Source organism: Amia ocellicauda, chromosome 21 (assembly GCF_036373705.1).
Source record: "Amia ocellicauda isolate fAmiCal2 chromosome 21, fAmiCal2.hap1, whole genome shotgun sequence".
In the NCBI taxonomy this organism is placed as follows: domain Eukaryota; kingdom Metazoa; phylum Chordata; class Actinopteri; order Amiiformes; family Amiidae; genus Amia; species Amia ocellicauda.
Genome location: NC_089870.1, coordinates 1984285 through 2000444, shown reverse-complemented (window position 1 = coordinate 2000444; position 16160 = coordinate 1984285). Strand labels below are relative to the sequence as shown.

The window sequence follows — 16160 nt, the reverse complement described above, 5'->3', positions numbered from 1 at the left end:
GTTTGCATACAGATGGATAAACATGGGAGAAGCTGCCTTCACTACTGCAGCACAGAAACTGGTCATATTCAGAAATAGGCACAAACTGTGTAGGCATTCAGATGAATCCAAAATAATAAACAATGCTTATGCAGCTGGGCTGTATATAAATCCAAGATAACAAAAATCATCCTTACACAATCCTCTTTGTTGGTTTTAAGGATTGCTTTTCTGTTTCTTTCTTCCAGTCTCTCCCTGGTTTATTGGTAATGGAATCTGTTTACAGGTGTTATCTTACCTTATCGTAAACTGTAAATCAAGAAGGATTTTGTAGACTAAAACTGCTTCAATGCTCAGATCTAAAAGAATTTGTTATAGTTATTTACTCACATCAAAAGAAAACTAAAATGTTAAAAGAGGAAACACTATTTAATATAATTTATAATCTATCTATCCATTTCTATACTATATAGCATTATAAACTTTACCAAAGGTAGTTAACATACAGAGATATCCCGGGAGAGGAGAGCACATAAACATCTATACTTTTTCCTGGTGTGGTTGTGTTTGTGTTAGTATTCCATAGATAAGAAGAAAATGAAAGTGAGAGTAACAAAAACAACAACAAAAAACTAATTTGTCACGGTAACAGTGAAAGTTTTTAAAATCCTTTTTAGCTTGTTCAGTATTTGGTTTTAAATTAAAAATATACTTTGATGTGACTTAATTAAAATCCTTGTCTTCATGAAAGCCAGTACAGAGTTCTAACCACATGACAGACCCACGACAAAAAGTGTGGTGATGCTTGGATTTGTGTTTTGGCTGAGATAGAGAGAGATTAAATATAATTAGCAGTGAGTATAATCAAGTCAACTGCTGGCTGTCTCTCCACTGCGTTCACCCCCATTACCCCCATCACTGCCAGTTACAGACACAGCAGTCATAAGCCCACTGCCACTCCCAGCTCCAATTTCTCTTAAAATAACCTCCTTACTATCAGTCAGTTTCCTGGACACCCCCAAACACACACCCTCCCCTGCTTCACCTTTAAGGTCTGTTATCAAACATGACATTATAACTACATTTGTTATTAAAAGGTAAATATAACAAAGGGATCTAAGTGAAAACATTGATTAGAAAAGGTACAGAAGACGCAGCTAGAAATCTGCAAGTAGATTAATTACTGAGAAGCGATGTCACTTGATGTTAAACTATATTCCAATCAGGTTTTCTTTGATCTTTCAGTAAATGAACAGGACGCTGCTACCAAGTACATTAAAAAACAGGTAAATATTTTCCCTTAATTTTTTTTTTTTATTATTATTTTGTATTATTATTCTTATGTACTAATTTGCAACCCCAATGTTTTCTTCATCTTTTCAAATTGACTGTTGTAGGAGAAGTTTTTTGAGTGTTCTGTCCATTTAGTAATGTTTGGAATGCTGAAAATGAGTCACTAATGTTATCCAGCTCAATCAAACAAGGCTGAAGCTTTATGCTTAAGAGATTTGTGTTTGATTGAATCTTTAAAGATAAATCTACCTGTTTTTAGAACATATGTTTGAGTGTGACACTTCACCTCAACAGCAAGCCAAACATTCAAACATTTGTCACTGGGATTACATTTCTTTTCAGTATATGGATCCTCACTGTGAACTGTTATTTGTAGACTTGAATCCCAAAGAGAAATGAAACAAAGGTGACCTTCAGCACTAAGTGGGCAACTTGCTTGTCTCCAGAGGCCTTCAGAATTCTATTTGGAACTTGTGCCGCATGTGTGTGTATCACAGAGCTGTATGTCTATTGGGACTAGGGCCAAATCTTTGGGATGAGCTGTTGAGTTTAGGATAGTTCATCAAAGAGGAATGTAGCAAGCTGTATCATTGTGGATTGTTGTTTCTATTTCTACTGGAGTGACATAGGAAGAGCTTTGATCCTAGAGAGATTAGCTGCAATGCAGTTCTGTTCCAGGGGAATTTCAAAGTTGGCACTAGCATGTCCAATGTGTATCCAATGAGGTGGCAGGCTTTCATTGACATTGTAAGATTGTCAGTGGGAATCAGTTTGCTATATCTTAATTTATTATAATGAGAAAGGGTTACATAAGTAGAGCTGGGGTGCCTAACACGGTTCACCCATTTTAAGGACATTCATTAGCAGGCTGGAAATTAATTAATAAATACATGGACAAACTAGTAATAAGAATCAATGTATTTTACTATACAGAAGTACTTTTCTTCTGTGTCATTAAACATTGAAATTCCTTCTTGCACAGCTTGGACAGCCTATTCAGCACCTGTATGTTGATGCTGTAGTTTGGTTGTGTTTTGTACGATCACTGCTTCAGTTCGGCTGTATCGCTGAACATTTAAAATACATTATGCTCTATGAAGAAGTCATGTTTGCAAATTGTGGTGTGGGCTCTGTCTTGTAAATTGTCTAAATGATCTAACTAACCAATCAGAGCTTACAGAGGTTTAAACTCAAAATTTAGCAAAATTTCACAAAATATGGCATTATATACTTATGACTACGTGTTGCTACACCTGTTTACGTTTAGTGCTGCCATGGTATGTCCTTGTCTGTGCGGTGCACTTTTCTCCTGAAATTATGATTGAAATGATGTGCACTCGATGGAAGTAAAAAATCTTCCACAAGCATTGTATTTCACTATGTATCTTTATAGTTTAGTCTTTAAAGTCTTTTCTGGACATGAAAAAATAAAAAACAACAGGCCCAGTAGATAAATGGCTATAATGACACATTGTGATGTAACGCAGTATTTATGTGAACATTGTAACTCTTTGGCCTAGCCAAAGGAAAACACCTGTTGTAAGGGAACAATTATCATAGAACTAATACATGTTAGAGCATCTATCTTAGTGATGTGCCAGAGACTCTACAAAACTGATCAGCAGTGAGTCAAGGTCTGTCCACAACAGGTGGCTTTTGTATACTGTATAAACCTGACAACGGTCTATTTGTAACCTTTTTGGGGTGTGTGAAACTGTGCTAGCAAATGAACACAATCTTACATACTTTGAACTGCGGCTGTAAAGATTGGACTCTTGCTAAGGAAATGTGTGAGCTCAGCACAATTGTTATTGGCATGTAATGACACACTGTACCAGAGCATCAGGATTAAACATAGCATCTGTAGGCTGGGTTGTCTATTAAAATACAATGGCTGATTCCAGAACATAATGAAATAGAACTGTCATTCTGTGTGTTTGTATCATTTATTGTAACCATGACATTTTCTCACAATTAGTTTACCAGGAGAAGTTATACACTCACCTAAAGGATTATTAGGAACACCATACTAATACTGTGTTTGACCCCCTTTCGCCTTCAGAACTGCCTTAATTCTACGTGGCATTGATTCAACAAGGTGCTGACAGCATTCTTTAGAAATGTTGGCCCATATTGATAGGATAGCATCTTGCAGTTGATGGAGATTTTTGGGATGCACATCCAGGGCACGAAGCTCCCATTCCACCACATCCCAAAGATGCTCTATTGGGTTGAGATCTGGTGACTGTGGGGGCCAGTTTAGTACAGTGAACTCATTGTCATGTTCAAGAAACCAATTTGAAATGATTGGACCTTTGTGACATGGTGCATTATCCTGCTGGAAGTAGCCATCAGAGGATGGGTACATGGTGGTCATAAAGGGATGGACATGGTCAGAAACAATGCTCAGGTAGGCCGTGGCATTTAAACGATGCCCAATTGGCACTAAGGGGCCTAAAGTGTGCCAAGAAAACATCCCCCACACCATTACACCACCACCACCAGCCTGCACAGTGGTAACAAGGCATGATGGATCCATGTTCTCATTCTGTTTACGCCAAATTCTGACTCTACCATCTGAATGTCTCAACAGAAATCGAGACTCATCAGACCAGGCAACATTTTTCCAGTCTTCAACTGTCCAATTTTGGTGAGCTTGTGCAAATTGTATCCTCTTTTTCCTATTTGTAGTGGAGATGAGTGGTACCCGGTGGGGTCTTCTGCTGTTGTAGCCCATCCGCCTCAAGGTTGTACGTGTTGTGGCTTCACAAATGCTTTGCTGCATACCTCGGTTGTAACGAGTGGTTATTTCAGTCAAAGTTGCTCTTCTATCAGCTTGAATCAGTCGGCCCATTCTCCTCTGACCTCTAGCATCAACAAGGCATTTTCGCCCACAGGACTGCCGCATACTGGATGTTTTTCCCTTTTCACACCATTCTTTGTAAACCCTAGAAATGGTTGTGCGTGAAAATCCCAGTAACTGAGCAGATTGTGAAATACTCAGACCGGCCCGTCTGGCACCAACAACCATGCCACGCTCAAAATTGCTTAAATCACCTTTCTTTCCCATTCAGACATTCAGTTTGGAGTTCAGGAGATTGTCTTGACCAGGACCACACCCCTAAATGCATTGAAGCAACTGCCATGTGATTGGTTGGTTAGATAATTGCATTAATGAGAAATTGAACAGGTGTTCCTAATAATCCTTTAGGTGAGTGTAGATTCAAATTTGAAGGAACACAGAGCCTATGAGATGTTCCATAGATCACATTTACAGTTGTCTGAAAGTGAAGGGGCAGTAATGCGCTCAGATGGCCTGGAGCAGAATACAACATCTTTTTTCACTCCAAATGAAGCATGGAAGCAAACAAATTAATCAGTTATAAGGGTTCTTTAGACCCTGGGGTGTTATGTAACCAATTACATAAATAATTATATTAATAGCTGTAAACTACAGGAGGAAAATAAGTATTTCTGAGCTGTGAAAATGTATGTTTTTCTTTGCTCTGAACATTGCAAATAATGTTAGTTTTAAGGAATTAAGGTATAAAAATATCCCTGTTTTCAGAACAGAAAGTTATATATAAACTGTGTACAGAAAGAGGAGTATGTTAAAAAATGCCCTGGAATGCTTCTTCTGTTTAAATAGATCCTGGCTTCTGCCTTTAGATGAAGTAGCATGGGCTGAATGAATTGGGCTCTTTGCATTAGTGTGACTGAAGAAGAGTTGTAGCTTGGCAGGTTTGTTGTACAGGGATAGGAAAGGAAGCTGTGTAATGGATGACATAAACTAGATATTCACTGGAAGATGGTGCTGTATACTAGGTTAGCTAATAGCACAACTAATTTATATTTTTATTGTTTTTATTTTATTTGTTTGATAATTTATACATTTGCATGGAACATGTACACTTCTAACATGGCTTTCTTCTTTATTCTACACTAATTTACTTTTTTTAATAAATGTTTTGGCTGTGGGTTAATAGACCAGACATATATATATATATATATATATATATATTTGTGTGTGTGTTTGTAAACAGTCAACATTTATGGATAACTTTGATAACTCTGATCAACATTAATTATTATAAAATTGTCATGGTTTCATTAACCCAAGAATATAAGTCAAATTGAAAACATGGTATTAAAAAATAAATGAATAAATTAACCGAAACCAGTAAGTACATCATTAAAGCAAGTTAAATTAGTATCAGCAACTTGTGGGGAGAAAAAACTCCAGCAATATAACTAGGCAAATTCACCATAGTAATTGTTAATAAGGGCGGAACTGCTCAGTCCTGATGATGTCAATGCAGTGCAACAGTAGCATGTAAGATGACGTGGCTGGGGGAGGGTGGGAGTGGTTGCAGTCAGTTCATTATTGTGGCTGTGTTGAGGGAGAGCCTTGAAGGGTCATCTCCACTGATAAGGGGATTCCCTGCAAGGGTGGAGTGGAGTGCAGAGTGTGTCAGGACCCAGATAAAACAGACCTGCTGTGGCCTGATAAAGACCCCCAGGGCTGCAATGGCATGATCAGAAACAGACTTTCTCCTGCAGCAGCAGCTTGGAGACTGACAGTGATAACAGCTGACTTACAGGGCCTCCCTGATCACGAGTAGAAAATACTTTGTAGTGTTTTCTATCTGTCGTGTCCGTCTAGGCAGGGCTAGTAGTGAGGTGGAATTATGGAAAATTTCATTTCATAAGTCTCTCTGTCATCCAGCTTTCAGTTTCCAATTGTAAAGCAGTCTTTGAAGAAATTAAATGTAGAGCTTGTGCATATTGAAATAAGCTTCAAATATATTACAGGAGCATTCACAGTTACAATTCCACTTCTGTGGAGGGGGTTCATATTTTATCCTTTCTGATAAAAAGTTGAATAAAAACTTTGTAAACACCAGACAGAATACTTTTCAATGTCAAGTAAGGAGACTGCTATATATAAAAGCACATATATAAATGCTTAAATGTCTTTAGTGTGGCAAATACTGTAGACTAACACAATCGGACCTTACTGTGTACTGTATATTCTATGTGCCAGAGTACCACACTACACTGGGACCAATTCCTTGTTTAACATAGTTGTATAAAAAATACAGAGACAGAGGGCCTGGCAGCTGCTGCTGAACCTGCAGTTGCTGAGATATTTAAGTCAAGCATTGGACTTCAGAAGGAAGCACAGCAACTGTGGTGGGGGCAGAGCTGTTGCCATTAATTTCCTTGGCTTTTTTTAAATTACTCTCAGGGTTTAATTCTGAAGGAGGCAGCTTTGAGCAATAACCGATCAATTTCTAGCTCAGTGAATTCCTGATTTTTAAATTGTTTCTAGTAATAGTGTGTCCTGAGAACATGCTGTCGTGGTCTTACTACAAGCTGCTAAGAAGGTGTGTCCAGCCAACCTGACAACAACAGTCTGATATGGAAGTAAAGTCACTTACACATCAGATGTATTTTGTCAGTTCAGTGCTATATTCTGTACATTGTTTGTGGATAAAAAATGATGTGCTACAGTTAACACATAATAAATTAGCAGTCTACACATATGAATATATTAATGCATTTGTTACCATTCTCATCTGCATGAAGTTAAGTAGAAGGAGAATTGGCTTTTTAATATAGAATAATTTGTGAGTTAGACACAACAGTACATAATATATCAGCCTATATCTATCCACTGCTGAATGAAGCCTTACCCAACGTGTTTCAAATTGATTTGATCTATCTATATATTTCTGATGGTTATGATGTAGATTGATTTGTTTGTTTTGTTCATTGGGTTCTTGGTTTCTTCTTTCCACTTCTGATGAATTCTGCATCGAATCATTCTGTGGTTGTTTACAGTATTAAATCTGTTGAAAACCGTGCAGTCTTCTATTATATGTTTATGGTTCATTAAGATGTAATCTACACTCACCTAAAGGATTATTAGGAACACCATACTAATACTGTGTTTGACCCCCTTTCGCCTTCAGAACTGCCTTAATTCTACGTGGCATTGATTCAACAAGGTGGTGAAAGCATTCTTTAGAAATGTTGGCCCATATTGATAGGATAGCATCTTGCAGTTGATGGAGATTTGTGGGATGCACATCCAGGGCACGAATCTCCCGTTCCACCACATCCCAAAGATGCTCTATTGGGTTGAGATCTGGTGACTGTGGGGGCCAGTTTAGTACAGTGAAATCATTGTCATGTTCAAGAAACCAATTTGAAATGATTCGACCTTTGTGACATGGTGCATTATCCTGCTGGAAGTAGCCATCAGAGGATGGGTACATGGTGGTCATAAAGGGATTGACATGGTCAGAAACAATGCTCAGGTAGGCCGTGGCATTTAAACGATGCCCAATTGGCACTAAGGGGCCTAAAGTGTGCCAAGAAAACATCCCCCACACCATTACACCACCACCACCAGCCTGCACAGTGGTAACAAGGCATGATGGATCCATGTTCTCATTCTGTTTACGCCAAATTCTGACTCTACCATCTGAATGTCTCAACAGTAATCGAGACTCATCAGACCAGGCAACATTTTTCCAGTCTTCAACTGTCCAATTTTGGTGAGCTTGTGCAAATTGTAGCCTCTTTTTCCTATTTGTAGTGGAGATGAGTGGTACCCGGTGGGGTCTTCTGCTGTTGTAGCCCATCCGCCTCAAGGTTGTACGTGTTGTGGCTTCACAAATGCTTTGCTGCATACCTCGGTTGTAACGAGTGGTTATTTCAGTCAAAGTTGCTCTTCTATCAGCTTGAATCAGTCGGCCCATTCTCCTCTGACCTCTAGCATCAACAAGGCATTTTCGCCCACAGGACTGCCGCATACTGGATGTTTTTCCCTTTTCACATCATTCTTTGTAAACCCTAGAAATGGTTGTGCGTGAAAATCCCAGTAACTGAGCAGACTGTGAAATACTCAGACCGGCCCGTCTGGCACCAACAACCATGCCAGGCTCAAAATTGCTTAAATCACCTTTCTTTCCCATTCAGACATTCAGTTTGGAGTTCAGGAGATTGTCTTGACCAGGACCACACCCCTAAATGCATTGAAGCAACTGCCATGTGATTGGTTGGTTAGATAATTGCATTAATGAGAAATTGAACAGGTGTTCCTAATAATCCTTTAGGTGAGTGTATTTCACTATTTCTTCCATTAGGACTTCTCCAGGTCCATTTTTTTGTTGGCTTTTTCTTGGAAGAGAATTTGTGATCAAAATATTTGCATTGTCTGCAAATTCCAATAATCTGTCACCAATTTCATTCTTGTCTCCATATCCATATTAACCTGTTGAGGTCTCATCATGTTGTTGTTTTCCAATTTTTGTATTAGGTTAGCTACACCAGTAAATAATAAAAGCATTTCAACCAGAATAATTACTTTGCATTCATTGCTAATGGCTTGATTGGTATAAATAAAGGCTCTTATTGATCCAGAATAATTCTTCTCCCTTAAATAGCCATACAGCCATAAAATTAAAATTGAAGAACAATTTAGTTTACTTAATGACCAACAAGAAGACCTAGATGCATCACAGTTGTGTGATGAAATAATGAATGGCATCATAGAAAATTGCACGAGAATTTTGAGGACTTAATACATCACAAGAAGATCAAAAGATCTCGCAAGATACAAGAGAACTCATGAAGAAAATACGAACTACAGTGAAGGCCTCAAATAAAAAGTAAACATTGAGCTGTGAAACCTATTACTGAAGATATAATATTATAGCAGTAGCATTATATATCAGAAATGACATTGAGGCAGAGGAACTCAAATTAGATACTGCTAATGAAACAGGATCTTTGTAGGCTAAACGTTTGGGGGATTAGTCATTGGAGTGTGTTACAGACCACACAATTCAGAGTCAGAAAGATGTTGCATTTTACAATGTATTCAGGACTGATTCAGTCGAAAATGGATGTTTATATTTCAAAAATATACTACTAGAGGCTCAGGATCAAGTTGAGGACCAAAAAACATTGGCCAAAATGGTTTAATAGAATGACGCAAAAAAAAAAAAAATCAAGACAAAGAAAATGTTGTGTAGTGCATACAAAAGGGACAGAGACAAAATACAATACAAAGAATATATAGAACTGCAAAGAGATCTTAAGAAAGGGATCAGGAAAGCAATGAGTGTAATGAAAAGAAACAGCTCTTGGAGCTAAAACTAATGCAAAGGGCTTTTTTCAATACTATAACAGCAAGAGGTCAATAAAGGAGGAAGTGAAACAGATAAAGACTAAAAAAGGAAATATCTTCAAAAACAAACAAGATGTGGCAAATGTTCTAAATTAGTATTTTACAGAGGTGTTTACAACAGGAAAAACAGATAACATGCCACAGGTAAATAATCAGTCAAGTCAAACTCTTAAGACCGATACGGATAAATGAAGGGGAGGTACTAAAGGACTAGCAGAATTAAAAACTAACAAATTACCTGGGACAGATGGCATATTTACAATAGTACTTAAAGAAATTAGTGGAAATAATTTATAGGCCACTAACTCCAGTATTCCAAATGACACTTAGAACAGGGGATGTGCCACATGACTGGAAGACAGCAAATGTCATACCAATCCACAAGAAAGGGGACAACACTGAGCTAGGAAGTTACAGACTAATCAGTCTCACCGACATTACTTCTAAAACTTTTGAAAAAATTATTAGACAGAAATTAGAGGAGAATCTTAATGAAAACCACATTCGTGATGATAGTCAACATCATGCCTTACTAATGTATTAGAGTTTTTTGAACATGCAACTGCAGCTGTAGATTATGTGAAAGCATATGATATGATATACTTAGATTTTCAGAAAGCTTTTGATAAGGTTCCACACCAAAGACTGAAACTAAAATTGGAAGCTGTAGAGGCCTTCAGGGTAATGTAAATGGATTATTAATTGGGTGGGTGTCAATAAGAGTAGTTGCTTTCTAACTGGAGTGAGGTTGTTAGTGATGTTCCACATTGATCAGTATTAGGCCCTGTGCTTTTTTAATCTGTTTTAATGACCTGGACTCAGGGATAGTTAGCAAACTTGTCAAATTTGCAGATTATACTAAAATAGGTGGCTCCACAGATGGAAATTGGTCTTAAAGGCATTCAAGACAGGAAACAGGAGACACTTCTTCACACAGAGAGTTGTTACAATCTTGAACAAACTCCCCAGCTATGTGGCCATTTGGAAACTTTCTTATGTTCTTCACAGCAACTTTTGAAGAAGTGTTCAAGACTTTGAACTTGCAAGAAAAAGGAGTCAGTTTAAAAATAGCTTACTTCAACAACTTACTATTTGCCAATGATATCATCATATTAGCAAAATCTCAAGAACTCTCAGATGCAAGTAATAAAACTGGACTTTAAATGAACCAATGTTTCAACAAATACATTTGTTTCAACAAATTCATTTAATGTTGAATGAATCAATGGATACACCAAAATTCAAACATTTTGTCTACCTTGGATAATAAATTCATCAAAAGAATGAAAATGTAATTCTAACATTCTTAATGAATTGATGGATGTGTGCCTTAGGGATAACACATAAATACCTTATGCACTTTAACTGTTAATCACATGTATAACAAGGTTAGAGTTAGATGGGGTTAGGGGTTTGGGCTTATACATGTGATCATGAGAACTCCTCACAATGCTTTAGTATGCTTTCTTATATAAATGGTATGCCTTTGAAATATGTAGGTGAACAGTGCAGGAAACATTGCTAGATCAGTGAGGTAAGGTTTGCAAGTAACTCAGCACTGACAGCCCCACTGAGGAGAGTGCTACAGTTGCCCTACTGTGATAATCAATTTCCAAGGCAGCCAGCAATGTAGAGATACACTTATCAGACACCCTCACCTTCCATGGGCATTCTAAGAAGCAGACTCCCCCTACCCCAGCAAGCTCTGTGTGGCCATTATACTGCAGTTTCAAGCGCGCCATTTGGGATGAGGGGTGGGGTCTTACAAGCCTTCACAAACAAAGCCAAATGATCGTCATGAAGTTTAGAGCCTACAAGACTGGCATATCCTGTAGATTTAATTTTGTTTGATTGGGGTTTTTAGTGAAGTTCTCTTTTTTGAATGAAATTATTATTTTTGTTGTTGTTTAATTGTTTGTAAACCTTCAAGAAACAGAAATAAATGTATTTTTTGGGGGGGATGAAGTACTCTTCTTACAAATTACATTTTTGAAGGCCAAGAAGGGTGAATCACAGTGGTTCCACAGATTTAGTGATCGACTTGCCCTCTTTCCTTATTTCCCTTCAGAGCTGCATCCTGAAATATTTCCCTGAAACATTTCAACAGTATACACCCTTTCCCTTCCTTTTTTGTTCATGTGCTACAAACTCGATACATATCATCTACTGCATTGCACAGCTGTATTAGAATATCGACTTCTCTTACAGACAGGCAGGAAAATCATGAGCCTGATAACATCTGCTGATTAGTTACATGAGCAGGAAAGGAAATCTGGCAAGGCATGGAGATTATAAGACTTACAAGATGTCCTGTGGCCTGCCAGATGGGAGGAGGTTTAATATGGCCATTCTAAGTTGCGGGGATTTACTGGGCAAAACTAAATGTGCTCCATTTTTTTATTTAGACATCATTTGGCATAGCAACTAGAGTTTAACTAGAGTTAGTGTTTTCTCAGCTGCATTGGGAATGCTTTAAATTAATGTCTGTATTGTGTTGCATTGCATTCAACACTGCAAGATGATCCAATTGGTAAGATATTTACCAATGGGTGTTCTGCCCCCACTGGGGGGAGGGAGGGTCAAGAGGGCAGAACATGTCAAAGGGGGATGCGTGATTTCACCTGTACACCTCGTAAATAACATCTATGAATGACCGCGTCTTTCATAAAGTCCCCCCATTAACCTACGCCTTCACTGTTTATTAATTGCTTAGATGACAAATCAGACTTTTTACACAGCCCCTCAGAAACACCATGTTTCTTTATGGAAAGTTACAGAACTAATTTGTAATTTATTAAGATTTATTTTTTATTTATATTTTTACATTTGTGCCCCCAGCAGAGGCCTGTTGATTCATAGAGGAGCCCAATTTCAGCAGGATGACGTCCACCACAGATTTTGACAATGTGGAGATCCAGCAGCAGTACACCCACATCAACACGCGCTTTGAGCTCAGCGACGAGGAGCTGGACAATGACAACAGCTCAGCCAGGCTCTTCGAGAGGTCCCGCATCAAGGCGCTGGCTGGTGAGCTCCACTCCACTTTATACTATTTATGTGCTACTAATATAAAAACCTGATGAAATCGGGGTACAGATCATCAAGAAAAAACATTTGAACAAACTCTGCAAATACCAAGATCAATATATAAGGAACACTACAGAAGGCTATTCAGCCCACTGCAGAAATCCACATGGTAGAAATTGAGCAAACCCAAAATTAAAATGTACATTTTTGTATTCACTGAACCATTTCAGTTACTCACAAAATTAAAACAATCAGTACACCTATCATTATTCATTGACTAGTAGTACATGGACATATAGGAAATACAGATATTAATATGAAACACATTCAATATGTCCTCCTCCTCTTTGTGAAATTACATAAAAGACCAATAATGCAAAGAATCAGTGAAGATTATATATACAACAATATAACTACCTTATCACATGAGACAAGGAAAAGATTCAAAACATCAAGGTAAACTTCTGAATATGCCAGTGCTGGAAAGGGTACACCACACTGTAACTCCTTGAGGATACGCAGTATTGTCAATCAACATACAGTTAGTTCCATAAATATTTGGACAGTAACACAATTGTCAACATTTTGGCTCTGTACACCACCACAATGGATTTAAAAGGAAACAATCAAGATGTGCTTTAAGTGTAGACTTTCATCTTTAATTTGAGGGTAATTACATCTAAATTGGGTGAATGGTGTAGGAATTACACCCATATTTATATGTGGTCCACCCAATTTTAGGGGCTGCTCAGCTGTCTCAGCTGTTCCATGGCCAGGTATGTGTTATTCCCTCATTAGTTCAATTACAGGTAAGCAGATAAAAGGTCTAGATTTGATTTCAAGTGCGGCATTTGCATTTGTAATCTGTTGCTGTTAACCCTCAATATGAAGTTCAAAGAGCTGCCACTGCAAGTGAAGCAAGCCATCATTAGGCTGAGAAATCAAAACAAACCAATCAGAGAGATTGCAAAAACATTAGCTGTGGCCAATTCAACTATTTGCACTGGTGAGTCCAGAAACACCAAAAGGCCTGGAAGACCACGGAAAACAACTGTGGTGGATGACAGAAGAATTATTTCCCTGGTGAAGAAAAACCCCTTCACAACAGTTGGCCAGATCAAGAACACCATCCAGGAGGTAGGCATCTCTGTGTCAAAGTCAACAAAACTTCACCAGAGTAAATACAGAGGGTTTACCACAAGATGGAAACCTTTGGTAAGCCCCAAAAACAGGAAGACCAGATTAGAGTTTGCCAAAAAACATCTAAAGAACCCTGCACAGTTCTGGAACAACATCCTATGGACAGAGGAGACAGAGATCAACTTGTACCAGAATTATGGGAAGAGAAGAGTATGGAGAAGGGAAGGAACTGCTCATGATCCGAAGCATGTTATGGCATGGGCATGTATAGCTGCAAAGGGAACTGGTTCCCTTGTATTTATTAATGATGTGACTGCTGACAAAAGCAGCAGGATGAATTCTGCAGTGTTTAGGGCTATATTATCTGCTCAGATTCAGCCAAATGCTTCAAAACTCATTGGACGGCACTTCACAGTGCAGATGGACAATGAAGGCAAAACTGAAGGCAAAATGCCCCAAGAACAAGTAGGAACTAAAGACAGCTGCAGTACAGACCTGACAGAGCATCACCAGGGAAGAAACCCAGCATCTGGTGATGTCTGTGGGTTCCAGACTTCAGGCAGTCATTGACTGCAATGGATTTGCAACTAAGTATTGAAACTCACAATTGAATTCATGATTATGTTAGTTTGTTGATTACTTTTGAGCCACTAAAATTGGGGGGAACACATATACAAACGTTCACCCAACTTCAAATTAAAGATGAAAATCTACACTTAAAGCACATCTTGTTTCCTTTCAAATCCATTGTGTTGGCATACAGAGCCAAAATGATGACAATTGTATCACTGTCCAAATATTTATGGACCTAACTGTATATGTGGATTTTGTAACCACAGAAGGAAGCATTCTGTTTATTCACATACAGTGGGGGGAAAAAGTATTTGATCCCTTGCTGATTTTGTACGTTTGCCACTGACAAAAAATGATCAGTCTATAATTTTAATGGTAGGTGTATTTTAACAGTGAGAGACAGAATAACAACAAAATAATCCAGAAAAACACATTTCAAAAAAGTTATAAATTGATTTGCATGTTAATGAGGGACATAAGTATTTGATCCCCTATCAATCTGCAAGATGTCTGTCTCCCAGATGTCTTTTATACAGGTAACGAACTGAGATTTAGGAGCACTCTCTTAAAGGGAGTGCTCCTAATCTCAGCTCGTTACCTGTATAAAAGACACCTGTCCACAGAAGCAATCAATCAATCAGATTCCAAACTCTCCACCATGGCCAAGACCAAAGAGCTGTCCAAGGATGTCAGGGACAAGATTGTAGACCTACACAAGGCTGGAATGGGCTACAAGACCATCGCCAAGCAGCTTGGTGAGAAGGTGACAACAGTTGGTGTGATTATTCGCAAATGGAAGAAACACAAAATAACTGTCAGTCTCCCTCGGTCTGGGTCGTGGATGGGTATTCCAGCATGACAATGACCCAAAACACACAGCCAAGGCAACAAAGGAGTGGCTCAAGAAGAAGCACATTAAGGTCCTGGAGTGGCCTAGCCAGTCTCCAGACCTTAATCCCATAGAAAATCTGTGGAGGGAGCTGAAGGTTCGAGTTGCCAAACGTCAGCCTCGAAACCTTAATGACTTGGAGAGGATCTGCAAAGAGGAGTGGGACAAAATTCCTCCTGAGATGTGTGCAAACCTGGTGGCCAACTACAAGAAACGTCTGACCTCTGTGATTGCCAACAAGGGTTTTGCCACCAAGTACTAAGTCAAAGGGGTCAAATACTTATTTCCCTCATTAACATGCAAATCAATTTATAACATTTTTGAAATGCGTTTTTCTGGATTTTTTTGTTGTTATTCTGTCTCTCACTGTTAAAATACACCTACCATTAAAATTATAGACTGATCATTTCTTTGTCAGTGGGCAAACATACAAAATCAGCAGGGGATCAAATACTTTTTTCCCCCACTGTAACTAATGTCTAATGTTACGAAACAAATTTTCTAATGTCTCCTAGAAGTTTGGTTCAGAGATATTCAAGGGTTAAAAAAATTGCATGGTCAAATTAATAAAAAAAATCACCCTGTACAATGTCCTGATGCACTGTTATATGTTTCTTGTGATGTTGAACAGGTATGTGTAATGGGGCTCATTCGTTAAAAATTAATGAGCACGTTACAAGTTACGTAACCCCTCTAAATCAGTACAGTGTTAAGCCTCCTGCATCAGGAGACATCTGGGCTGCGTCCAAAACCGCATACCATTATGCCACCATTAGTAGTACGTCCCAATACACAGTATGAATATAATAGTATGCAAAAAGTATCCGGATGGATACTTCTTCTGATTCGAAAAACAAAGTATGGTAGCACTGGACTCTTTTCAATCACTTGATGTTGTCATTTCATGTCTGTGAAATTGGCAGACAACTCAATTTTCAAGTGTAAGCAGCAAAAACTGTACAGATAGGCTAGGTATGTTAAGAATTATTTATATCAGTGTAAAAAAATTGTCACCAGAAATTTTAAATTTACAGCAGTGTTTTGTTTACAGGAAGTCGT

General features: G+C 38.3%; 1 protein-coding gene across 5 annotated transcripts in view; it reads left to right on the top strand.

Annotated features, from left to right (window-relative positions):
* sptb (spectrin, beta, erythrocytic) overlaps window positions 1-16160 on the top strand; it is a 90881-nt gene that overhangs the window by 3573 nt on the left and 71148 nt on the right. For 2 of the 5 annotated variants that reach the window (XM_066694826.1, XM_066694828.1), the window contains 2 exons: window positions 1225-1265; window positions 12314-12499. In XM_066694826.1, the coding sequence (XP_066550923.1) occupies window positions 12352-12499 (148 nt within the window). In that variant the 5' untranslated portion in view covers window positions 1225-1265; window positions 12314-12351. Of the gene's footprint in view, window positions 1-1224; window positions 1266-12310; window positions 12500-16160 lie in introns of all 5 variants that reach the window. The other 3 variants (XM_066694824.1, XM_066694825.1, XM_066694827.1) reach the window with 2 other exon arrangements.